At 42.9% G+C, this 27,496-nt stretch overlaps 1 protein-coding gene across 1 annotated transcript in view; it reads right to left on the reverse strand.

Moving 5' to 3' along the window:
• LOC310869531 (RNA-binding protein Musashi homolog 2-like) overlaps positions 1–27,496 on the reverse strand; it is a 295,317-nt gene that overhangs the window by 180,712 nt on the left and 87,109 nt on the right. The window contains 1 exon segment of the mRNA XM_083780315.1: positions 24,549–24,641. Within this exon segment, the coding sequence (XP_083636441.1) occupies positions 24,549–24,641 (93 nt within the window).

The following is a 27,496-nucleotide window of genomic DNA, read 5'->3' on the forward strand; positions in this document are numbered from 1 at the left end:
TTTTGGAGTATGTTGTCACATTTATAAATTGTGTTTTCTCTCTCTTTCTGTGTCTACCTTTGCATTTTGCATCTGCATTTTGCATCTTCACCAATTTGAAAATAATTATATTTGTGTAACAAATGATAGGGGGATTCTGATACCAACCCCTGTTTTATGTCATATTCTGAATCCAGAACGCAGAATATTACATACACTGGACAGACAACTTGCGGCCAATTGTCTAGTTCCATCAAATGCATCTTCTTCTGAGGGACCACGGTTAAAGAGGCCCTTCTGCCCTTCTATTTGACCCACAGCTGGTTTGGTTCATGTCTCTGTGAAACCAAGAAGCTCCAGTGCAAGCCAGATGTTTGCCAGTGTTGGGGTCCCCACCTGCCCTGCTATGCTATGCAATCTTATGTATAGATTTATGTGTAGGGCATCTGAGTCAGTAAATGACATCATTGATGTCATAACTAACCCTATACGTAGTTCTAGACTGTGGAACCATTGGCGCACTTGTCTGTATGTTCGAAGCTGAACATGGTGGAAATCTTTTTATTGTATATTTCTTTCTATATTATTTTTTTATTTCATATATTGTGTTTTTTATTGTGATACGGATTCCCCTGAGTCTGAAATAAAGATTGAATTGAAACCATTATAATGACTTGATGTGCGGCATATGTTTTACTCAAACAGACCACTGTTAGGCGGGGACATGCCTGTGTTGTTACCCCACAATGGCTCTGGGCCTGTTTAATTTGAAACACTAAATCGGTCTGAGTGTGAATACAAACTGACTCTCTACAGTCTACACGCATCCCCACCACACCCGCCAATATATACACCGTCATTCTGTTTGTGTCTGTTTCAGAAGTGAAATTATTCCTTCCTCTCCTGGGTCCTGTTAATCTCTCACTAAGCCTCAGTGCGTACAGCAGGTATACTGATTCAGACTTATTAGCTGTGAGTGAGTCTAACAGGAAAGCATTAAAACAAAAGGAAATACGATATCCCCAGCCATCAAGTGCTCGTTAAAGCTTTAATGAAAGCACTTCCAAATCTGCATATGGAGTACTGGCCTTGAATTACTAATGGCAGCTTTAAAACAAAAACATATATGACTTGTGACACAAGAGGCACCAGAAGACATTTCTTTTAACACAAAACTACCTGGCTGACTGTATAATAATAATTATTTTACAATTATCCTTCTTACTTTGTAAGAGTCTGACACGTTCTCCTCACCACTAATGCCTCAAATCACATGGCAGAGACTGACCATTCTTAATGTCAAACCACATGTGATGGAACAGAAAAAAATAAGTATGTGTGTGTGTAGCTTGGAATTCCGTTTGCAACATTTCATTCTACTTGTTGTAGCTTAACACCTTGGAAGCAACCAAGGAAGCTTTGAGAAGGAAGAGAAGTGGTTACGTGACTGAATGCGCCATGACACTTTCATGGGAGCCAAACTACCCGGAAGTTAATGGGAGGAGAAATCCGGTGCCGTCTCGATTAATTTATACTTTATACTTATAAGATACAACAGGTGATGCAAGGGAAAGCAGAGTGATACAGCATGTCAACTTTATACTCAAACTTGAACTTTTAGATCTCCTTATTGTTGTTTTGGTTAAAATAACCAACATTAAGGAGTTGCAACTTTAGCTGCCTTCAGTCCAGTATTACTTTAAAGCCAAATACCCACAATCTCGGCCACTCACTCACTCACTCACACTCGGTCACTCCAGCATGGTGGTGTTATGGTGAAATTGGTGACCTGCTGAAATATGTACATAACAAAACAAAGATTTTACATTTCTATTTCTGCTAGGCAGCAAGATAGCTTTGCTATGGTGATTCACAGTGGGACCTAATTTACATGACTGTGAATTGAATTTGAGAACTGAATTTTTTTGAAAATTGTGAGAGCCGACAGCCTGCTAAGTTGAAATTTTCAACATTAATGTGTTTGCATTTAATTTCATGCCATGGCTTGTTTCATGTCGGGGGCGGCAGTGGCTCAGGGATAGAGTGACCTGATGGGAACCACAAGGTTCCCAGTGTCGAAGTGTCCTTGAGCTAGACTCTGAGGGCTGTATTTTGCGTGTCTTAAGTACCAGGTCTTATTCCCTAACTTGAGTAAACTAAAGACCTGGAGGCGTGATCAATGCTCTTTGGCCACTCAGAATAGCCAAATGGCATTGATCACGCCTCCAGGTCTTTAGTTTACTCAAGTTAGGGAATAAGACCTGGTACTTAAGACACGCAAAATACAGCCCTGAACCCCTAATTGCTCCCGATGGGCAGGTTGTTGCCTTGCATGGTTTCCAGTGGCGTAACTGGGCCACAGTGGGCCCCAGTGCAGATATCTTGTGTGGGCCTCCCAAAATCTGTGGCATGGGGGGGGGGGGGGGGGTTGTGATGCGATCTGATATATAAATATTAATTCAATCTGTATGTATGTATTTGCATGTTTCACTTTCAATCAATCTGTAGGACTGCAGGGCTGCAGCCTGGCTATCAGAAATTACTTTGGACAAACTTTAGTTAAACTTGCAGAGTGACAGATATCTTTACCTGGGTTATCTTCTGATAGTGCTGACTGCTGACATGACATAATAATCCCATGATTCCCATCTAGTGTTTCATTAGCGCGACGGAACGTGACAAAATAGTCTACAGCTGAGCCTGTTGTGCTGACGACAGGCACAGACAGCGCGCCATGAACACAGTATACACACCATAGAGGCATAGATAGACTGTGAAACAAGGTGGTAAAGATAACAAGGAGAGGACAGTGATGTCACTGTTATGCAACAGGGAAGTATTATGGACTTGAAGCTGTTTATAAACCAGTCAGTCAGTGACATCGCTGACTTATCCTTGGTGTTACTCTTCCTGCGACCGATAGCCTCTGAAACCAGGCTTGCCTTTCACCGTCGTCTCGTCCTGACTCGTTTTCTTCTCTTCTTCTTCCCCCTTCATGGGCCCCTAGGGGGCGCTGGGCCCCAGTGCACTGCACTGGCTGCACCCCCTTATGTTACGCCAGTGATGGTTTCCTACGGCATCGGCGCATGGATGTGTGTGTGAATGGGTGAATGTAATGCACAATCTCTGTAAAGTGCCTTGGATAAAGGCGCTATATAAATGCACCATTTACAGTACCATTCATGCGTTACTATGGTTATTTAATTGAAATTAATCTTGTGTATTGATTTTCTTTTAAGAATGTGAAAGACAGCGATAAAGAAAATGAACAGAGTGGTGAACTGTAGCCAGGTCTGTGTAATAGATTGGAACCTTGTATCTGTATGCCGTGTCATCATCCATGGCTCCGTGGGTGTTTTGGAAAAAAGTTAACGGGTCTCAGGGCGCTTTCACACCGGACATGTTTGGTTCGTTTAACCCATTCTGACCTGAGATCAGATTCACACGAGGTTTCCGCTGGACACACACTGGTCTGATCAACCCATTCTGACTTGAGATCAGATTCTAGAAATGTCAGTCGTTCTTCGATTTTTCAAAAATAGCAGACCTACAAGCTCGTATCGCGCCACTCGGTGGCGCGATATGAGCTTGTAGATCTGCTATTTTTCAATAGCTAAAGCATAACATGATGCTGACACCAAAATGGGTGCCCGTTCAGAATGGGTTAAAACCATGGTCCGCTTACCCCTTTGGTTCGGTTGGTGTGAATGTGCATCCGAACTCTGGTGCGGATCAAAGAAACGAACCATGGTCCGCTAAAAAAGGCCGGACTCGGTTCGCTTCCAAACGAACCACGGTGCGGTTCGTTACTGGTGTGAATGCATTCGGACTTTATAGAGGACCAAATACAGGACGATAGCCAAAATAGCCGTCGGGCGTCGGCAGTTGTGAGGCTGCATTAATAATTCGTTATAAAAGCATGTATTTTTTTACGGGGATCACTATTGATATGACAGCTGACAGTCTGATTTTAATAGTAGACGCATATATGTCGAGGCGCACTGCGCAGCGCAAATGTAATGGCAGCGTGGTTCACATGCGCAAAAATAACAGATGTACAAGTTGTACAGATGTACACGGAATGGTATGTACGGTATGGTAAAATTGGAGCGCATCTCTCACGCATGCAAGCAATTATAATATCTACAGGCCTTTAATATAGCCTATATCTATGCGCTCTCTCTCTCTCTCTCTCTCTCTCTCTCGTAATGACAACACAGGAAGACGCATGCAGCCCCTGTGCGCACCTGAGAGAGAGATGAGATGAGATATACTTTATTAATCCCCGAGGGGAAATTGAAGTGTTACAACAGCATAAAGTGCATAGAAACTAAAAAGCTAAAAACTACTGGACAGAGAGCAACACAGAACAGACATGTGACATATCACACAAGACCAGACAACCAAGGACCATATGCCATTTGGGGGGGGGGGGCAGTTCTTATGCCTTTGCATTAAAAAGTCTGATGGCAGTTGGCATGAAAGAGAGTCTGTAGCGTTCCGTGCACATCAGGGGGAGTGTGAGCCTACGGCTGAAGGTGCTCGTCCTATCCCGCAGCACCTCATTGAAGGGGTGGGAGGCCAACAACAGAGCTGGCCTTCTTTATAATTTTATTGAGCCTGTTGAGCTCACTGGCCTTGATGCCCCCTCCCCAGCATACCACTGCATAGAAGAGCATGCTGGCCACAACAGACTGGTAGAACATCACCAGTAGCCTGCTACACACCCCAAAGGACTTGAGCCTCCTCAGGAGGTACAGTCTGCTCTGTCCCTTCTTGTAGACAGCCTCTGTGTTGTCTCTCCAGTCCAGGTCCTTGTTCAGGTGGACACCCAGAAACTTGTAGGAGTCCACAATCTCTACCTCCTCTCCCTGGATGGTGATGGGTACTGGGGTCCTCCTCTTGCTCCGCCTGGCGTCGAACACCAGCTCTTTGGTTTTTGTGCGTAATGTGACTATATCGTTAGATTGGAAGACAATACAGTCTTGGCTGACAACACCAATTGAAAGTAGAGTTCCCAAGAATTATGGTGATTGTTAAATTTTAAAAATCGCATAAGAAATGAGCGAGATATGCCTAAGTAAAATGTTAGTGGTCTTGGCAATTTCTTTTATTTGTGTGCGATCCGGGGCGACGGGCGACGGCAGGGGACAATAGATTTGCATAATTTTTTTTCATAAAACTTAAGTCATGTGTGTGACACTGTTACCGTCATCATTATCACCTAATTAAATATTTAGTGATGTAAATAAATAGGTTTTTAATGTAATGAGTCCCGGGACGCAGGGATGGTCTTTTAGACGAGTCCCAGGGACATTTTATGAGTCCCACTTCAACGACGTTAGGAGTCATACTGTATTTTGCCATTTTTACAAATTGCAGCATTTAACTTAAATAAAAAAACAGTACAGTAGTACAGTAGTGCATCCCGTGGATGCAGAGGTCGTTGTTTTATTGCGTCCCTTAACTATAAACTGCATTTTGGGATGCAAAATGCACCCTATTTTAAAGCGAGGATAATGTTTTAACGACTTCAAGTACAGATCTAGGGTCAGATTATGATATACTGATGAGGGTGCGCTCAAACACGTGACGATTTGACGATTAGCATAGCCCTCTAATTGAGCTCCATAATAGAATATTCAATGTTATAAATGAATGACACTCCGCCACCCGCCATGTTGCAGCCTTGGCTTGGTATTCTTGACATCATTTAGCCCTTGGGGAAAACTAAATTTAACCCATTCTGACCTGAGATCAGATTCATGCGAGGTTTTCCACTGGACACACACTGGTCTGATGAACCCATTCTGACCTGAGATCAGATTCTAAAAAATGTGAGTCGTTCTTCGATTTTTCAAAAAATAGCAGACCTACAAGCTCGTATCGCGCCACTCGGTGGCGCGATATGAGCTTGTAGATCTGCTATTTTTCAATAGCTAAAGCATGCCGACACCAAAATGGGTGCCCGGTCAGAATGGGCTAGTGAGAGTGACAGGCGTGAAGAACGCCAACGTTGGTCAATTGAAACCATTGGTTGGTTGAAAACACTTTGCCTGTTTGGGTGCAGCTAGAGGGGCTTTTAGGCTTTTCTTCTTCCAGGGTGACTCTGGCAGTGTAAAAAAAAAAAAGAATGGCTGTCTTTGCTGTTCTCTCTGGCAATGCCCATTATAGCAGTATATTAGTAGTATATATAATGTAGTATATACTAGTATAATATATTAACAGTCCTGGTGAGAAGTAGAAGCACGCAAAGCTCTCAATCTTGAAACTGCATCAGTATCAAAAATCCAAGCAAACGGAATACTATCACTCACGGATCAGTCTGCTACTTATTGAGGGCGATAATTAATGCATTTCATTTAGGGCAACAATGAATGCATTTCAGCTAAAAGCCAAGATTGGTGTGACCCCCGGTTATGACCTTGAAAAAGTGATGACTCTAGAGGTTTATGTGTAAAAGCACCTTCCATGATTGCTAATGACACATTTCCAACAGCACATGAAAATAATATGTATTGAGCATTGAACTGTAGCAGCAGTAAAAAAATGAAATTACGTTTCTCTTTTAACTAGGAGAAACGTAATTTCGTTTTTTTTACTGCTGCTACAGTTGTAAACAAATGACAAAATAAAGCAATCTTGAATCTTGAGTACTACAGGCTGCCATGAGGTTTACAGAAAGGCAATGGGGGTTACTGCTGAAGCCAATTCAAAACCAATCCCACTGTAATCTACTTGGGCCATTCCACAAACTTCCAAAACACTGTCTAGCCCAAAAAGAGAAAGTAAACAAATACAATTCAAACTACTATCACAACAGTAGACAACTATTCCACAATCTATGAATGCTAGAGTCTGGAACTACACCTCCCGGCATCCGAGTAAGGAAGCTGCCGTTTGCGTTCACTAAAATATATTTAAGCAATATTACACTGGCAGGGCGAGTTCCGAAAGCAACACAGAAGTGCATTAATGACGTTAAACCACCCCCTCCAGTGTAATATTGCAATTATACAACAGTTACAGAGCAGCTGAATTCTTTGTTTTGATTAGGTGTGGAGTGGTGCTTGTTTGAACCATGGCTAGAAGGCTGTTTCAACCAATCAGAAACGACCTGTTGTATAATTTAAAATATCTTTACAGTTTATTTTTGCATTTCCATTTCTGCTAAGCAACAAGCTATATGCTTAGGTGATTTCTATTTAGGATGAATTTGCACGACTGTGAAGGTATGAAACGGATGTGGGGAGGAGTCTCCACTTCCGCTTTATCGCTTACTCATGATTTCCGTTACTCCAGACTGTATAACGGAAGCATTTGAAATTTGCGAGAGGCAATTAACAGTCTGGCAATGCGAGACTAGTGAGCAGCTAATCTCAGACACCTCTGGACCGATCAGTATGAAACTTTGCACGCACACCCCCAGTAGAGCAAGGAAGAACCTCCATTTAGCATGGTATGCATTTCAGAATTAGATCAGTGTTTTACATTGTGTGTGTGCGTGCGTGCGTGCGTGCGGCCGTGCTTGAACTCCTGTAGCTGATACCTATAGAGCACCGAAGTCCTGACGTAACTCGCTCATCCTATTTCGCGGAAATAATTTCTCTATGGAGAATAACATGGGGTGATCTTAATATCGTCTACTATAAGCGTTGTGGTCCAAAAATAAACAAGCTGTCTCTGCGTTATTGTCAGGGAGGTGTCTCTGTATCGTTTGCAACAGTCAGTCACTCATATATGATACAGTCTGCTTCTAGCGAAAATGTAACTAATTCAGTAGCAGTAACATTAGCGTTTTCTCTCAGTCAGTTGATTCTTCATATCCATATGAGTGAAGCGGCCGGGATGACATTTTTCAAACACAGTTCTTATATGAAGCAATCTAAAAATCCTCCTATGGCGATTTCAATGCAACTAAAAAAATACATGAACCTGGGGACTGACGCCCTCTACTGAAAGTGACGTCAGACTTCGCTGCTCTATTGTTTTAGAGGCTTTGTTAAGTCATCAGTGCCTGCCGTAAAGCATCAGCCTGTCACAGTCTAGAGTCTAGAGTCTAGACCTAACCATAATGCTGCAAACAACACAACCTCCCGCAATATCTACTTCAACTATCCACTAATGGTTGGACGGACTTCACTACATTCCTACCAGACGTACTGTACTACACCAAGGTGATTCAAGGCTCATCGATAGGCTTGGCTGGCCAATGTACCGTTACAGTACAGGTACAGTACTACTGTACCAATTAGAGGTAGGGTCACACTGCTGAGGGTGGACAAGAGGCGGAGAAGAGAACCACCTTTCTCAGGAGGCCCTCAAATTACACCCCCCTGTCCAGCTCCACTCGGCAGCAAACACAAGCAGAGACTTTCAGAGAGTCTCTATATATCTCTTCTTACTGCCTCAGTCTCATCAGGGGTTAAAGCCCAAAGGGCTGAAAGAAACACTATTGTTTTTGTGCTGGTGTATGGATTTACCCTTCCGCCACAGTTTTGGCACATTAATGACCAATGATAGAAACATTGTGCACTGCGGGTTAGGTCAGTGCGTTCTTAACCTGTGGGCTAATTTCGGGGGGTCCCCAGATGACAGTAAAGTGACAGACTTTTAAATGTATATTCAGTGATTTCACTTAATTCAAATATCACTTATTTTTTTGTTTTGTTGTGATAATCCTCCCTACTATAGAGTGTGCTGGCCATATAAGGAGTTCCTCCCTGTCCCCAGTTAACCCCTGGGGGGGGTCAAAAAACCTTAGGTTTCGTTTTTGACTCTCTATCCTGATTGGACGAAAGGCCAAAAACGAAACCTAAGGTTTTTTGAGTGAAATCACTGAATATACCTTTAAGACCTTTTTAATACCTAATGAAATGAATGAGATGAAATTAAATAGACCATTACTGTATAAAAAAGTATACAAATACAATACAAATTGTCAAATAATATAAGAAAAAAGGCAAACATTTTGAAAATAGCCGATCTACAAGCTCACAACACCAAAATATGCATCTGTGGAACTAAATTGAATGCCTCAACCCCCTACAATTTCAAGTGCTTATCGGGTGGGGTGTGGGGGGTGGGGGGAATTGTTTCCATACAGTTTTAGCCCATTCATGAATTTAGATGTTACCAGACGTATCAGTAGGTGGCGTCAACATTGGACCTGATTATACAGTATGTCCTCAATGGCTGACAGCTGTGTCCGGATGCATTGGATCGTCTGATGATCACCCTGTGCAGAGCTTTTTTGATCCTTCCTGGTGCAGCTGGCATACCACATTGTGATGCAGTACACCAGGATAACTCCCCACCGTGCACAGGTTGAAACATGTCCACAAAATGTTTCTGAAATCAGGGTAGACTCTAGACAGTGTTGCCGACAAAGGGCATTTACCCGACACTGATTTGGCCGTAAATGAATAAGTGTCCGGTCATCATTGAACCCGTTAGTTATATTTAAGGTGCCGGAAAGTGTCAAAGGTTCCAACTTCTAAAAAGCCTGAGTTATACCCGTTTGTCACAATGTGGCACAGAGCGGCTTGTAGATCTGCTTTTTTTCTATGTGCAATAACGGCACAGAAAGTATAAAACTCCCTTTGCAGTCGAGGTTGGCCTGAACCCCGGATTCACCGCTATATGTATGTGGCTATAATAGTTATCTTTCATTTTTCTCTCCCCTGTAACCAAACACAAGCAGTATCTTTTGAGAGTGGCAGTAAGCAACAAGAGGTTTCGATACCGGCTTCTTTTCATTTTAGCAACCCCCACTACAGACACACTTTAAGGTATAGACTGCCAGGAAGCTGAACTGCCCTCAACTTCACGTTGCGACAACTGTATCGGCTCCAACTTGCGGTGCTACACTTTACAGTTAATCAATAGCTCTCTCCTTCTTAGGAAGCTGCTGCATTGACCTTAATCTTTTATTTTTTTTAAATAAAAACATAATTATCATGATTAAGTATAGAGTTTTAAATAACTCAAAGTAACTTTGTGAGACAGTGCTTAACAGCCTGTCAGCATGTCAGAGGTTAGGCCAACTAATGAAGCAGTCTGCCCCGCTCGCGTTCATTAGTTCACCACTGTCAAAAGACACACCGCTATCCTACCTACATGATCTAACAGCCAAGACAGCATAGCACACACACGGTCGATAAGTTAATTATTACAGCGACAGATGAAAGCAGGGCTGCCTCTCCAGAATCGCGGTGACAGCAACCATTAAGTTGTTATTCTTTTCCTGTTCTGTGGGTAGCAGTGCGGTCCTGCACAGTATATTTTGATCGAGCTTGATCCTGATCTTTCTCCGGCATTGAGTCATAGTGTCCTGTAGGCCCGGCCCACCCCTTCTCAAGTGGGGGCCTTTCTCCCAATGCCAGCGGAACCTCATGATGCAGTTCCCCATATACAGCCTCGACCTGATTCAAACCTCCCAGAATAAAGTGTGTCACCCACATTAGTGGGCGAACAGAAGTGCCACACGGGCAGAGCAATAGAGTCTTAGGCTTCCTCCACTTGCATATAATGATATGGAGCCAACAGGGGCGTTTGTCACATGCAATCAGATGTGATGGAAGGAGGGGGAGAGAGAGAGAGACAGAGAGAGTGATGGAACAGCGTGAGCTCTGTCAGGCTGTTTTTGCAGTAGCAGCTGTGGGCAGGAGAGAGCGAAGCTCGGTTGGCAAAGCGGCAGTCTCTTGTCTCACTAGCAACATCTCAGAGTGCGCACTAAATTATCCACCGTATAAGTGTTCTCTTGGAAGTGTAAAGCGATGCAGTTCTGTCCCTGAGCCACTGACAGAAAATGCACAGATTTTGTGAAGATGTCACGAGTGTGACTCTCAGTGGTAAGAGGCACTCTGCTTTTCCTTCTGCACAGTTAAAAAGTGCTGATTAGACTCTGAACGTGTTAAGCATCTGTGTGTGAACTGTTGGAGCTGCTTTCTTTCTGACGCTGCTTTTGGGGCTCAGGAGAAGATCCACAAGGTCTTAATAAAGGCTACACCATGTCAGTGTTTTGACTGACGCCGTTTCCCTGGAAACAGGCTTGAACACTTTTGTCCCTCCTTTCCTTCCCAAATCTTAGTTCAGTATTATGGAAGTAACAGTAATACACCTGCATTGGTCTAACCAGCACTGCTGGAGTGCAGGTTGTTTAATGAATGGTGAAATTAAGAAAAGTCTGCGTGAAAAACGCCTCACACAGGATGTTCCATAAAAGGCACAGTGAAGCTTTTCTCATAGTCGGGCACATTGTGAGAAAAGCTTTCCTGTGTGTGTAAAACAGTGTGTGATATTATTTTTGGCATGCAACAGCTCATTTTCTTTTTAGCGACCTTTTTTAGCGACCTAGTCATGACTGGCTGCCCCTAAGCCAATGGGAGTCTGAACCACTAGTGCGTGCACACTCCATCATTTTAACAGGAATTCACATTATAGACGCCATCACTGTCTCTCCCTCTAATACATTGCTTGCCAATCCGCATATAATGCCAAGGAAAATAAAGGGGTTTAAACCTGAATAGCCAAAAAGGTCATGAACAACGTTCAGATTTCTAGGAGATAAACTGATGTGTGGAAACCCATTCCCTCGACTATTCTCACAACTAAATAATGTATGCGTTTGTGTTAAATGCAGGTGGTTTATCAATCAATGATCCTATAGGATCATTGATTGATAAACCACCTGCATTTAACACAAATCCCACTATAGTCTAGTGGGATTGGGCTCAAAGTTCACTTAGGAGGAAACACCAGAGGATGTTGTACGTGCATGCATGTGCCTGTGCATTGGTGTAAAACATACGCTGTAAATTAACTAAGTACATTTACTCAAGTAAAGCCAAATGTTCTGTAGTTCTAACTGTACTGCATGTACATCTCAGAGGCAAATATTGCACTTTTACTCCACTACAATTACTTTAAAACTGTAGTAACTACTAGTTACTTTGTAGATTTTAATATTGACAAAACATACATTAACCACTTGAGCCTATACATTTCGGCCATTTTAAAATGGACGTTGTAAAAGCTTGCGACTCATTGCGAGCGACGTGTAGATCTGCTATTTTCAAAAGATTTGTATACCGGTACATTTCAAAACTATAGAAATGGGATGTTCTGCATAATGAATACCGGCACTTTCTACTTTCGGTACTTTAAGTACATTTTGATACCAATACTGTTGTAATGTACTATTACTCAAATCAAGACTATATTGCGGAATTGATACTTTACTCAAGTAAAGAATGTAAGTACTTAACCCATTCTGACCGGGCACCCATTTTGGTGTTAGCATCATGTTATGCTTTAGCTATTTAAAAATAGCAGATCTACAAGCTCATATCGCGCCACCGAGTGTCGCGATACGAGCTTGTAGGTCTGCTATTTTTGAAAAATCTAAAAAAACGACTGACATTTTTAGAATCTGATCTCAGGTCAGAATGGGTTAATCAGACCAGTGTGTGTCCAGTGGAAACCTCGTATGAATCTGATCTCAGGTCAGAATGGGTTGAGTGCGTGCGTGCGTCGTCAGTGCGTCCTTGTGCAACAGTTCATGCTGTGAGGTGAGACATATAGCGCCAGATCGTGGCTTAGCGACACTAGTTCAGCCAGGCAGGCTTCGTTTGGATTCTTAGACCTCCTATTGGAGTGTAGGCCCTGACATAGTTTCTACTTCAGAGAAGAACCTCTAGTTTATTCATGACTGCCAAATGGCACAGGGAGCCGTTTGTACCCGTTTGTCTAACCCCAACAACCTTCACCGTAATGCTAAACCAGGATATTCTGCCTTGAGGGATGGAAATATGTCCCAACAAGTCATTAACTTGTCTTGTATAGGGAGTCGGGACGCCACGATCAGGGCATTTTGTTTGACGATGAATATTATCATTCAAATAATTGTGATTAATGATGGAAAATATCGTATTATTAATTATTATTCTTTAACAATTAATGTGAACTGATTGAAGTTTTATTTCACATGCAGCATGCAAGTCTGTCTGCAGCCACCCATATCATGATATAGTCTATATTATATTATACTGCAACTTGTGATATGGCATAAGCGTTCGGATTTCTAAATCAAATGATAAATGCATCGTGAGGCATTTTAGTATCTTTAAGTCTTCAAATGAGCTACTGAGATGTAGCTCTGCTTACCGAAGTTCATTCACACCCACGCACCAATTATTTTAGGTATGCAATACCTGTGAGGCTTCATTAGACCTAGCCATCAAACCACACTATATGCAGGCACACGTTGACATGGGGCAACAGGGACATTTTACCCATGTGTTCTTCAGCGGGCTGCCCAGCTATAACAGGCACACAGGGGTGGGAGGACGCTCAAACCAACCAGTTAAGTACCTTGCAATGTCACAGTAGACGGCAGAAGAACAATCTGTCTCAGCCGACCCTTAAATCTGCCACCAACCGCATTTTTTTGTGAGGGCGAAACTATCCAGATGAGGACAGCAGTGTTTACGTTTATTGCCTCAGGTGCGAGGTGGCAGTGTGGTCATTCGAGGAGAACATGATGAGCTTCCCGTTCTCAGCTGGTGCCCATTTATAGTCCAAACTCAAGTCCTATTCCCCCCTCCCCCCCCCACAATTTATGTGACGTTATGCTTGTTGAATTGTTCTTAAGGAAATGTTCTTCTAGATGACAATGAAAAGGGGGGTAATTTGTTCTTGCACTTTATTGCGGCATTAAATGTGAGAAAGAGTGTGATTTCGCATCCGCCTTGAACGGTATACTCCGATGTGAGCTGAGATTTGACACGATCATTTTGTTTCTCATTTGGCAGAGGCGGCCAGTGGCGGCGGGCTTGTCACTCACGGGCCGTGCTTGCCTCTGTGGCAATCTCAAAACATCAGCAATCACTGCCGACCCTCTCGGAACACACACACACACACACACACACACACACACACACACACACACACACACACACACACACACACACACACACACACACACACACACACACACACACACACACACACACACACACACACACACACACACACACACACACACACACACACACACACACACACACACACACACACACAATCCACAGCGGGGCAGAAATGAAACCATCACCATAGACAACAAAACAGCTACATTTGGAAGATAATATGCAACTACTTTGTCTTCCTTCTGCTGTTCTGTCTGCAATAATATGGATCCTGGTAATTCCATGCATTAGCATGCACACTCTAAAAAGAGCTCAAATCATCTTAAAGTGATGGTGGTATGGCGACATCATGTACTGTACAGTACTGTAGCATCACATTGAACACTATATTAGCGCAGTGGTTCTCAAAGTGGGGTCCGGGGACACCCAGGGGCCCTTCAGGCGGTTTAACCTTCAACCCATTCTGGACGGGAACCCCTTTTGGTCGTTTTAAACATTATGTTATAGCTATTGTTTAGCTATTGAAAAATAGCAGATCTACAAGCTCGTAGCGCGCCACTCGGTGGCGCGCTACGAGCTTGTAGATCTGCTATTTTTGAAATTTCTTTTGAAAAAATGGAGGATTTAGAAGATATTTCTTTAATTTCGAGGTCAGGCCCAAACGGATTAACCCTATACATCGGCTATTTGAAAATAGCCAATCTACAAGCTCACAATGCGTGGGATTGCAACATTTTGTGATCTTTTCATCTGATACTTTCAAAGATGTTGTCCAGATATGGGTCCGTGTGGCCAAACACATTAGTTTTGGGCTCCTTGACATGAAAAGGTTTGAGAACCACTGCTGCTATACTATAAATCCTCTGAAGATGCGTTTAAACTTCCTCCCACTGGCTGAACGGCAGCTCTCTGTTGCACACGCTCCACCTATCTGCTGCCTGTCACAACAGGCACAAGTACAGGTCCAATTTGCCACATGCCACCAGGTTGATCATTGTGTCAGCAGGTTGCTGGATCCTATCCAATAATGGCCATCTTCTTTAAACATATCACTCTTTTAAGCAGAATAGGGAGGCTCAGAATTCCATCATTTCACGACCTGACGGGTCACCGATAATACAACCAAAGGCAACCGCCGGCGTATCCTGAGGGAACCATTTCAGGACAGATGGAGCGGGGCGAGACAGTCACACACATACGGGGTGTGTCAATCTCTCCCCCCGCTTCATGTATCTGTGTGTCAGCCAGCGACACAACGCCACACTTGTGGCTTGTGGATTTCAAAGAACCAATAAAGATTTCAAAGAACCAATAAAGAACACTGGATAGAACGGTTATTCTAAAAACTGAAAAAAAAGTATTCGATAGCTACAGCCCCTATAGGTATTGTTAAGGATCAGCAATGCTGGAAAAGACTATTTAATCCTTTTGTTAAACAATTGACCCTTAAACACTATTGCAATATGTAAACTAGGCCTATGTCTATTTGGAACGATGCCCGTTTGGAAAGTCGCCGCGCATCGGGAACGACGCCCGTTGGGAAAGCATTCCGGTTACGAGTCCCCAGGACACATTCAATTACTTTTCATGTGTTTATAGAAGGGCGAGACTGTAGATGCACTCACATATTCCCATAGATTGAAATGCATACTTCATAACTGCTAATATATTATGTATTTTATTTGCACAAGCAACTGAGGAACTTGTCTTTATTGCATGCTCTTCATGCTCTTCATTTGTATATCTATTTTTAATATTTGGAAATAAAGGAATAGCCAGCACACGAGAAATGTCCTTTTCACGTGGTTTATTTACCTCTGATGGACGCATTCGACCTAAATGGGCCTTCTTCAGTGTTGACAAGATAACAGAAAGTGAGGTCTATTATGCATGATGCAATCAAGTGTGATTAGATACAGGTGCCAAACTGTCATCACCTTGAAACGGCCACATGAAGACAGGGTAAATTCCATGTGAAATAGTAAATATAGAAAATAGTAAATAGAAAATGGAACAAAGAATTTACACAATCGTGTAGAGCCAACTCAATATATAAGACGGGCCTATGGTGCCTGGAAAGTTAGTCAACCCAACAGACAATGATTAGCTCATGGGATTGAACAATGCATGCATAAAAATCTAAAAAATGTGTGCTGGCTATTCCTTTATTTTCATTTGTACCTTTGAGCCTTGCACCTAAATTATAAGACTACTCTTCTAATTTGGAGTGTTGAGGGTTTTCTGCTTATGGAGTTTCTCTTCCTCTCATATTTTTTTATATTTAAAATGTCCAGCTGGCGCAGGGGAAAACGTTACTTACTGCCCAGCACCATGGAGACTGGGGTTTGAATCCTCCGCGGGTGCCTTCCGGCTTGGTCAGTGATTGCGAGGGTGAAACCAGGTGGGGAAGGCGATCTCTGTCGCTGCATTAGTGCCACGACGCCACGTATAGGTTGGTTGGGGCACAGAACTGAAAAGAATAGCATGTTTCTCTGCATCCTATTCCTACTGTATACAGTATGCCCTCCTGGAGAAACTCCTCATTGTCTGGTGAAAGAAACGTGTCTGTCGACATCATTTGTATCAGGGTTGAGACATGTCCCTAAGACCAACCAGTAGGGGTCATCAGTGACAGAGCCTACATGGAAAAATAAATAATTGGGGGAGATATTAACTACAATTTGCTGATAAAAAGATTATTTTTTTTTATCACCTGTAAACTTACTTGGGATGTGACAGTAAAGTCAAGAAAATTAAAATGACTAATGCTCAGTGGGGAGTTAAAATAAAAACTCTACAATTGCACACAACAGATGTGAAGAGCTACTGTAAGTGACAGAAGAGCCAAGTGAAATTCATTTTCTTTTAAAAGTCACCATTATGTTGCCAGCCTACAAGGGAAAAAAAAAAAAAAAGGAAAAAGGTCAAGAGTGATATGAAATTGTTTATTTGTCTTTTTTTCTGTATGTGCTTACAGTATCAGCTTCAGTCACCAGCTCATTTCCATTACCCTGCTGCCATTCTGACTCCCGGGCCACCCCGACTACAAGTGACTGCAGTGAGATTAAAGCCTCAGGCTAAATCCCAGCTGCAAGGCCCACGCTCTCGCAACATGTCTCTGATCATTACTTGTAATCTGAAAAACAGGCTAACACAGGAGCCTGGCTATATCCCTGGCTGATTCAGTGAAATGACAGCAGCAGTGAGGAAAGACTTTGTAAAAATGCCAATGCAAAGGCTGGACATACAAATATTTAACTTGGAAATGGTCACCGGGATCTCCCATGTAAATGTACATGCAAATGTGCACCTGCAGGAGCGATGGGAGTGAAATGAAAGCATGTGATATCTCAAGAGACAACTCAATGTCAGCCTGAAATCAGTGGTTCTCTAATCTCCAATATCCGTCAGTCTCCTAAGGATTTTTATATTAGGCTAGGTTTACCGCGTGCATCCCATCAGCATCAAACACTGCGAGGACATTGTTTTATGTCAGCAACATAGGTATTATCATTACAAATAATTACCTACATTGTGGATGGACCAGGACATTGCTTTTATTAATTTTAAATAGCTGAGGGTTTGCAAACAGCACTTAGTCAGCACTGACAAACCTGGCCTCTATTTAACTCCTTCCGTGATACGTATAAGTAGATCGCCTAGGGGCGAGATCGGAACGAGATAAGGGTTTATAATGTTTAATAATGATTTTTACCAGCTCTTGGCGTCATCAGACGACGTTCATTGATCATTATTTTTCCATCATCGAGTCCTGGGGCTAGCAACGATCCAAAACATGTTTTGCATTAGCTCAGATTGAGGTGATCATACAAAACATCCATGGTTTTGGAGGTCAATAAAAAATCATTGCGACCTGGTAATACATACATGCCATCGGAAGCTCTGTCCCTTCGCTCCCATAGAGTGGAAGTGAATGGCAGGTGAATATTCAATGTGCATGTGACCGTACACTAACCACTATGTGTTTCACTGTCCTGGCCGAAGTACCTGTACTTGGCATAGTTTTTACCATTTTACTGCAGAAGGCTTTTAAGTGTGTCCTATTCATAATTGTGTTGTTTATACATTGTTCTGAAGTCTTACAGTGGGAGCAGCATAATTATTCGGTTGAAAGGAATGCTATGATTTGTTCTGGTTGAGATTACGACTACTACAATGCGTTGAATGCTCAAATCGAGTCTATCACAAGGAACACAAATTGTATTCAAAGTCAGAGACTGCATATCAAAGTTATGTTGAGGTGAATAAAGACGCTGATAAAACATTTATTTACAGTATTAACTTACAGACGCGGTTCTCAAACTGTGGGTCGCGACCCACAGTAGGGTCGCGGGAAGGTGCCGTTGGGGTCGCACATTGGCAACAAATCTCCATGTTCTTTAATCAAGAAACTGTAAAAAAAGAAAGCGAAAAAAGTGAGATTGTCGTGACCAACGTGAAGAGGACAGCTACTTCACTCCTCATACATATACCGTACAGCTCCAACACCGACCAACAACAGGCAGCAACACAAGACAACACACACACAATGTGTGCGCTGCACGAGGCACACGAGAGGTTACTCTGAGAGCTAGAGGGTAAGAATACATGGACCATGGTTCCATTTGTACCCTCGCTGAGTTGAATTCGCACCTGTGTATATTCTATCTGTTGTAACCAGCAAACAAAATAATCCCCCTAATCGGCATTTGAGTCAACAAACTGTTCAATTTCTGGATCGTGCAGCATAACATTACCGAGCGGGGGGGTTACTCCTGCCGAGTGACAACCCCACCATTTACCAACAGATGCCGGCATGGAGCAAAACGCCATGGTCGGTGGTTCGAGAGTTGGATCAAGAAACTCCAGTGGTTCTAGCAACATGTCTTGGCTAAATGCTTCAGTCTGTACTGTGTACAGAACCACTTATTGATATCGTAGCGTTTCAAATCGACAAAAAAACACCTCATACTATTGGTTTGTGCTATAAAAAAGTTTGAGAATCCCTGACTTACAGTATTTAAAGCATACGTTTTTACTGTCTCCTGAATATTTTACAATAACCTGTCATTGTTTGCCATTTAAATGTTTTCATCTACAGTATACTACACAACTACAACTTTCCCATAAACCATATGTAATTAACATAAAGCTCAAATAAGGAAGTGAAGAGGAAGAGTTGTTTATATAAAGTACCGTACGAGTACAATTCTGTCAGAAAACTCCTATGGAATGTGCCATTCCTTTCAAGAGGGGAAGCTGCACATGGACTGATCAAATAACTTTCTGCCACTATCCCCGTTTCAACCTGGCGACATTGCAAAGGTTAAGACGCTGCTCCACCATCTCAACCTCCATGGCTCCAAACCAGCAGAGGACATATGAAACCTAGACAGCACGGACGTAAAAAGGGCCGACCGCAGTGACCTGCTGACTTGGAAACAACCTCAATGACACCGATAGGTCCGTCAGTTGTTTCAGGCTGACCTGGCAAAAGGCAGCTAAAGAGCAGAGTGCAGGCATTGAGGGAGTTGTTCCAGCTTAGCCAAATAAGGCCACTATGAGATGCCCTCAAAGCCGATTACAGTAAACCAATGAGGAAGCATTAGCCATCTGAGCTAATTAGGCCTCTTGACTGTGGGTAGAGCTTCTTGTTCATGCCTGGGCATGACTACTCTGTAATGTAATGTCCAAAAATGTATTAGCGGGATCACACCAGGTCCCGTGTTTAATCAAACAGTTGGCTCGTTGGATTATTTTGGGTTGGAAGGTTCTGTTAGCAGGTGTTTGCTTTGTCAAAAAATAAATACTGCTGCTGTTAGAAAACAGCAAGGGCTCTGATGCTAGAGGAGATACAAGGAACAACAGGCTTAAAAGAAGAGTAGCGCTTCTTAGTAAAAATCACACCCTTGTGAACTGAGCAGTGCAGGCTGTGTGTGTGTGTGTACTGTACTGTACTATTGTAATAGTTGTAGTGTACAGTGTGACGCTCAACAACGCCACTTGAAGGTAGGTCCCCCAAACATACATAAACATGCATACATACAATTCGCAATTCACATGAAAAAAATCGACCTGTACATTTGGTTTACATTGTGAGGACGCGAATAACAAACCCATGCATGCGAGCTGAAATCCACAACAGAATCTATGATTTCTAACATGCCCCAGACGTCACGCAGCAGCCATTTTGCTCTCACTGTTTGCAGGTTCGGAACTAATTAAGTTAATAACAAAATGGCTGCCATATGAATATGGTGGAGGCATGATGTTGGGATCTGAAACAGCAGTCACAGAACAATATTTTTTTAAGAGAGGACTTTATGGATGAACTTTGACAAACCACAACAGACAGCAAAAGTTGAAAGAACAAATGACACAAACGCGTCCCCCTGCAACCCTTCTAAAAACAGCATTGCACAACAAAAGGACAATAATACTCCACAAGAGTCTCAGACACTAATCTTTAGAGACAGAAGAGGATTTAGTGAAGAGAGAGAGAGAGTACCCTAATTCAGTCATACCTCGCAGGTTCCCTTCTAAATTACACACAATCTCAAGAGTAGCCTACAATACAATGTTAACCCATTCTGACCGGGCACCCATTTTGGTGTCAGCATCATGTTATGCTTTAGCTATTTAAAAATAGCAGATCTACAAGCTCATATCGCGCCACCGAGTGGCGTGATACGAGCTTGTAGGTCTGCTATTTTTGAAAAATCGAAGAACGACTGACAAGAATCCCTTTTCCGCCACTGCTGTGCTGGCGAATAAAGCTAAATATGTCTTATGGTGACCATTAAGCACATCGTCAACATCTCCCATGGTCCAAATTCGGGGGTCACATGCTATTTGGGACTGTAACGTCTGAAATGTTGCAGACATTTCAGATGTTAAAACGACCACGGCGGCCACAGAGCACCACAGTGTTAGCATATTCAGCCATAACCCAGCCATCTCCGAGGAGACAGAAGGGTACGAGAGATAACAAGAACGCAATAAAAACGAGAACAGAATGACTGCTAATAGTCTCTTTTTTTTTCCAAAGACGAGATCACACCCAGTCAGCTCAGAAAAGCGACTGGCTGCCTTTCACAAGTAAACCCTAGTCTACAATTCAAGGTTGTTTTGTGTTATCTTAACTGCCATGGGCTTCACAGCGGGTTTAGCGGTTCAATGATTTGGCTTAATTCAATTATTAACCCATTGAGCCTTGAGACCAGAGTCTACAAATGTCTTCAAAATTCTACAGTAACAGATTTCTGAAAAACCTGTGTTTCTATATCAGTGATTCTCAAGCAATTTCATGTCAAGCACCCCAAAAAAAAACATCTGTATTTGACCGCCAATCCCCATCTGGAAATATGTTGTCGTCGTCGTCCTCGTCGTCCCCACCCCCCACCCCCCGAAGAAAAGATATGAGAAAAACGTTCGCTGTGAAAGAATATATATTCAAAGATTACACAATTTTGCAAAACAAAATAGCAGATATACATGAACTTGTATATCATCTTAGAAATTTGGAAATTCTCTGAAAAGAGTCGGAATGAACGAGAAGAAGACAGGAGGGTCCACAGACGCTGGTGATCAACACACAAGATCACCGGGGCCGGCAGGACAAATCATGTAGCAGCATGATCCGACGCCTGTGGCGAGCAGAGAGGAGAGGGCGTGGGTTGAGGGGCTCTGACTGAGACGCATGCTAATCAGCCACAAACGGCCGCACTTCAGCCTCTCTCCTCTTGACTGTCGCAGTGTCACTTTAAAGGCACGTTGCTTCGGCGTGCACTGTCGCAGACACCCAAGTGTCACTGTCACAGACACCCAAGTGTCACTGTCGCAGACACCAAAGTGTCACTGTCGCAGACACCAAAGTGTCACTGTCGCAGACACCAAAGTGTCTCTGTCGCAGACACCAAAGTGTCACTGTCGCAGACACCAAAGTGTCTCTGTCGCAGACACCAAAGTGTCACTGTCGCAGACACCAAAGTGTCACTGTCGCAGACACCAAAGTGTCACTGTCGCAGACACCCAAGTGTCACTGTCGCAGACACCCAAGTGTCACTGTCGCAGACACCAAAGTGTCACTGTCGCAGACACCCAAGTGTCACTGTCGCAGACACCAAAGTGGCTCTGACTGTCGAGTGGCTTCTCTGAAGTTGTGCCAGCTGTGGACATGTGCCGTGTTGCCATGTTTGCTTAGTGCTTATTATAAGCGACTTTGAGCTTAGGAGCACCAAAGGATGTTATTTGTCCAAAGGACCGTACATCTAAAAAATATTTTGTGCCATGGAACCCCCATACCAGATTTGTGTTAAATAGAAGCATCTACAAGCTCACAACGTCTCGCATCACGACGCATTGTGAGCTTGTAGATCAGCCATTTTCAAATAGCCTATAGTTCCTTAGTCGTTTATTTTGGGGCTTGTTTTCATAGCCACCGATTGCTCATTTCTCTCACACAATCTGGCAACACTGGACATGTGCCGTGTCCCCTGACCGCGGTGACGGCTGCACGGACTGACGCAGACGCGAGCTGTCAGCCACTCGGCAACAAATGCTATCTCACAGAAGGAGAGACACGAGGGGAGGGAGGGATGAGGGAGGGCACGAGAGGATAGGTGCCGTTGGATCTGTGACCCACTTGTGACCACAGCAGATGTCGCCCTCGTGACCTCCAGCCACCGCCGTCTGTAGTAGACCACATCCTGCTAATTGGCCGATGCTACCTCGACGTATTGTAACAGAAATAACAAACACAGGCAACCGAAGAAGAGTTCCCCTGCCGCGCTGTAAACTCAGAGTGTACAAAATACAAATGTAACCGAATGGACACGTCAAGGGTTTACGAGTGGAGGATGTTATAGTAGTGCGGCAGGAATGCACACACACACATGCACACAGACTTTTGGGGATCGATGAAGTATAGATATCATCATCGCCACGTTCTTTCTACTGTACATCCAAAGACACCCTGCCACCACCACCCATTGACCCAATCTATTCATGCTGAATCTATTGATCCGGACTATACACTCCACCAGGAACAACATTCTGTGGAGAAGAAACACAATTTAATTGGTCTGGTGGGTCTGCAGGATATCGTGTCTATCATGACGATAATGGTAGGTTTCTCAGACGAGACAGGCGGCGATTTAATAAATCCTGCAATGTGTCTGACGGAGACAACACCGATGTCCTTTCTGGTGGGGAGGCACTCTGACGTGAAAAAACACACAGATGCACCCACATCAACACAGATATACAGGCTTAAGAGCGCGGGCGCACACACACACACACACACACACACACACACACACACACACACACACACACACACACACACACACACACACACACACACACACACACACACACACACACACACACACACACACACACACACACACACACACACACACACACACACACACACACACACACACACACACACACACACACTTCATTTAATCACCCTGATGTGTTTGTTTGTTCCCTGCTAAGTATAGGAGGATTCCTAAGGATGGAGCAAAAAAAAAAATATGGCACACACAATTTGGCATAATCAAGTCAATTATGCTATTCAATCAATTCAAAATGTATTTCAAGTATTTTCCAGTAGATACTGTGGAAATGTGCCCAGTATCCGCTCGTTGTTTTATTTTTTCTGCAGCTCACAAGTCGTGATTAACTGGAGACTACAGTAGACCGGTCCAAAGCTTTCCACATCTACGGACACGGATGGAGGGATCCTGACTATAACCAAGCAATGTAAGTGGGGAGAAAAATGAATGAACCCATTTTATAAAGTGCAAAGTTGTTATTAGAGTGCCTTTCAGCAAATAAAAAAGGAACCCAGATTGCCCAACTATGGGGAATTCTTCTCAGACAGAGAGAGAGAGAGAGAGAGAGAGAGAGAGAGACTGCATATTAGCTTTGAAGGCAAAATAATTGGTTCTATTAATTTACTAGAGCTTATGCTCCAGTGGAAAATCCGTCCTCCATGCCGTGATTAACGTCAAGGTCAAGTGCGGATGTGTTATGGGGAGTGCATCAACTGAAGGTGACCTTGGGCGAATACAGAATATGACACAAGAAAAATGAATCTCAGTCAGCACACAGCGGGTGATTACGTTACCATTACACCATTATAAAGACCATGGGGCTCTGTTTTCATCCATGCTAAACCCCTTATCGCTAAACTTCTTTGCCTTTTTTACCTTTTTGAAAACATTTTTTTAATAGTTCAACTAGCTGATCTACATCGACATGTTGTGAGCTTGTAGATTGGCTATTTTAACTATTAAAAAATGTTTTTCAAAATAGTAAAAAATGCAAAGGAGTTTAGCGATAAGGGGTTTAGCATGGGCGAAAATAGAGCCCCATGTGTGTGTGAACGTGCATGACTGATTTCCTGTGTGCGTGCGTGCGTGCGTGCTCCCGTCTGTGTGTGCGGCAGTATTTGTGTATGGGTTGGGTGTCCATAAGGTATACACTCAGTACATGTTTGTGTGGGTGAGTGAGTCAGTGAATAAGCAAATGAGTGTGTGTGTGTGTGTGTGTGTGTGTGTGTGTGCGTGTGTGTGAGCCCATTGCACCCAATTGTGCTCGCACAGAAAGAGCACAGAAATAAGTTCTTACCTTCCCAAACTGTTCAAAATACTGCTTCACATCTTCCACTACTGTGTTGGCCGACAGTCCTCCCACAAAAATCTTCTTTGTTCTCGTGACCATCTGGAAATAGTGAGAGGAAAACATTGCATTATGTTTTCATTCAAAAGTATTGTGCACCTTCAAACCCAAGGGATCAAAGACTTTGAAATGGCCATCATTTTGCGCCTACATCAAACTCGGAGAGTGGGAACACTGCAAGAGGGTTGGTCTGCGTGTGTGTGCGTACTATGTCGAAGAACGGCCGACATAGAAACAGCTTTTTCAGAAAACTGTCAGGATGTACTAGAAGACATTTTGAGAATCTGATCTCAGGTCAAAGCTATACGGTTCCATCCAGTACCTGCAGCATAATAGGCTCATCCTTCCAAAATGCCTGTTTCACACTGCATTATCACAGATGCAGCATCTACATGTCCTACATGTACTAAAATAAAATGTATGACTATGTCCTACATCTGTTTACTGGTCTAGGGTTTTATTATACATAAAACAACAAAATACATATTTAACCCATTTAGGCCTGACCTCGAAATTAAAAAGAAAATCTTCTAAATCCTCCAATTTTCTGAAATAAATATTTTCACGATTTTTCAAAAAATAGCAGACCTACTTCTAGATCTGCTATTTTTCAATAGCTAAATTGGGGTAATGTGATGTTGATTTAGCAAAATCATTTCATTTCAATACGAAAACCACCTAATCCTGAAAAGGGACCTGACATATTTACTGATCTACAATATTGACTAATGTCGGAGTGAATTGCATTGCTACGCCAGGACCTGTATACGTAAATCAGGATGCCAGAAAATAAAGGACAAAGAAAGGGGAGCTGGCAAGGACTTTAGACTGCAATAAAAATGCAAGGACAAACTTTTCGGTCACCTTAGAAATCTGCTCCCAGCAAAATGTTACTATCCAAGACAAGCTGGTGACATTTCAATTTCACTGATGATATTTTGCACTTTACCAGTAACTGGCAGGAGGAAAAGAGATCCTTCATTAGACTGAAAATAACAAAGAACTGCTTCCACTCCTCAATACAGGAGAGACTCAATTACCTGGAAATACTGATCGTAACACTGATCGTGATTTGAACTCAGTAAACAAATGGACTTTAACCCATTCTGACCGGGCACCCATTTTCGTGTCGGCATCATGTTATGCTTTAGCTATTGAAAAATAGCAGATCTACAAGCTCATATCGCGCCACCGAGTGGCGCGATACGAGCTTGTAGGTCTGCTATTTATTTTTTTTAATCGAAGATCGACTGACATTTTTAGAATCTGATCTCAGGTCAGAATGGGTTAAAAACAAGACAGGAAGACAAGGACCATGGCTGTATGAGAAAAAGATGAAGCCATACGGCAGGGATGAATACTAACAGAACAGAGATGTTGTAAATCACTTTTCCATATCGTGAAGAAATATGTTTTGTTTCAATTTCGACGGCTTCTTGGCAATGGTTACGCACATCACCACCTGGACTGACCATGTAGCAGAGCCTAACTTATTCTAATAATATATACTATTATACTATTGCCAGGTAATTGAGTGGATTCTGCCTCTCTAAAAGGCTTGTCAGAGAACTCTGCCTTCCTCAGGCACCCCCTGTCATTTTTGGCTCACATAGCCTTGGCAAAAAAATAAGACATCTCATCTTTGGCACCCAAAGAATAAAAATGAACACTGCGACTAATTTCAATTAACCGACTTGAATCATCACAATTGTGTAAAGAAAAATAACTGTTGCATGATGCATCATTGCGTCTCTACTCGGGTACCTACCCTAGGTAAATGCAAGATCACCAAGCTCATCTGAAATTGCCGAAACTAAATTAAAAGATAATTAAACAGAAAAACAGATGTGAAACCTCAGTGCCATCTAAGTTTGCAAAATCTCGATGATGCATGTAGAATGTCATTTTACACACAACAAACTACATGGAAGCAACAAGCTCTCTAACCTTAAGATACCCACTGAATCACCCAGTAATAAAATGACACAACATCCTCTGCAGTTTATCAGGTTACACGAGGCTGGTTATTATCAAAGAGATGAATAGCCCAGGCTGCCTCACTGTACTGCACCACTGCAAGTGATTACACAAATAATGGTCCTGCGAGGCTCCATTTCTACACTCCCAGAGTTAAATTAACACTGAGAATTTGCTTTGGAAAACAAATTGTGTGTGCACGTGTGCCACTGTGCCAGCATGTGTGCGCGACAGCGGCGCACGTGCACGTGTGCGTGTGTGTAAACATAAGTGTGACTTTCCTGCGGGTGATAATTGAGATATGTGAGCAATGCACCTACTATACAAATGTGCATCTACTGTACTTGAGCAAAGGCTTCCATACCGCTCAGGAAAAAGACAAAACAGAGCCTGCAACTAACAAAGCAGCTACCGTAATTACGGTACTCATTATTTGTGAACAAGTACTATCCGTAGTGTAGCAACAAACACAACCCAAGAGAAGATCCAGTATCACACTTTCAACAACAAATCAGTCTACAGGACGCACACCACTGACACAAGCCTGAAAGACTATTAGCTGCACCAGCAGCATAAAAGGGCAGATTATTTTCTTATTTTTTTTCTGTGGCGAAGCAGTGCAGAGCGGAAATTATACAATTTATAACGCATTTATGTAGATGTTGAGGTTTCACTTCTAGTTTACGCTTACATGGGGAAATTTTGCCGCTCTTGTGCTTTCAAGTATTTTCTTGTGATTATGTTTGCAGTAGCATGGCAAATGCAAGAGCACAAGGGTGACAGAAGCAACTATCAGTTTTCCCTGGAAATGTACACTGGAAAACATTGCTGGAGAATAATATCTATTCTTAGAGCACAGCTGACTTCCTCCATCACTCCGTTCTCCCCTTTGTTCCCTCAGCTTCAACTCACAACAACCC

The sequence above is a fragment of the Protomyctophum parallelum genome, assembly GCF_964188405.1.
Source record: "Protomyctophum parallelum genome assembly, chromosome: 1".
Lineage (NCBI taxonomy): Eukaryota > Metazoa > Chordata > Actinopteri > Myctophiformes > Myctophidae > Protomyctophum > Protomyctophum parallelum.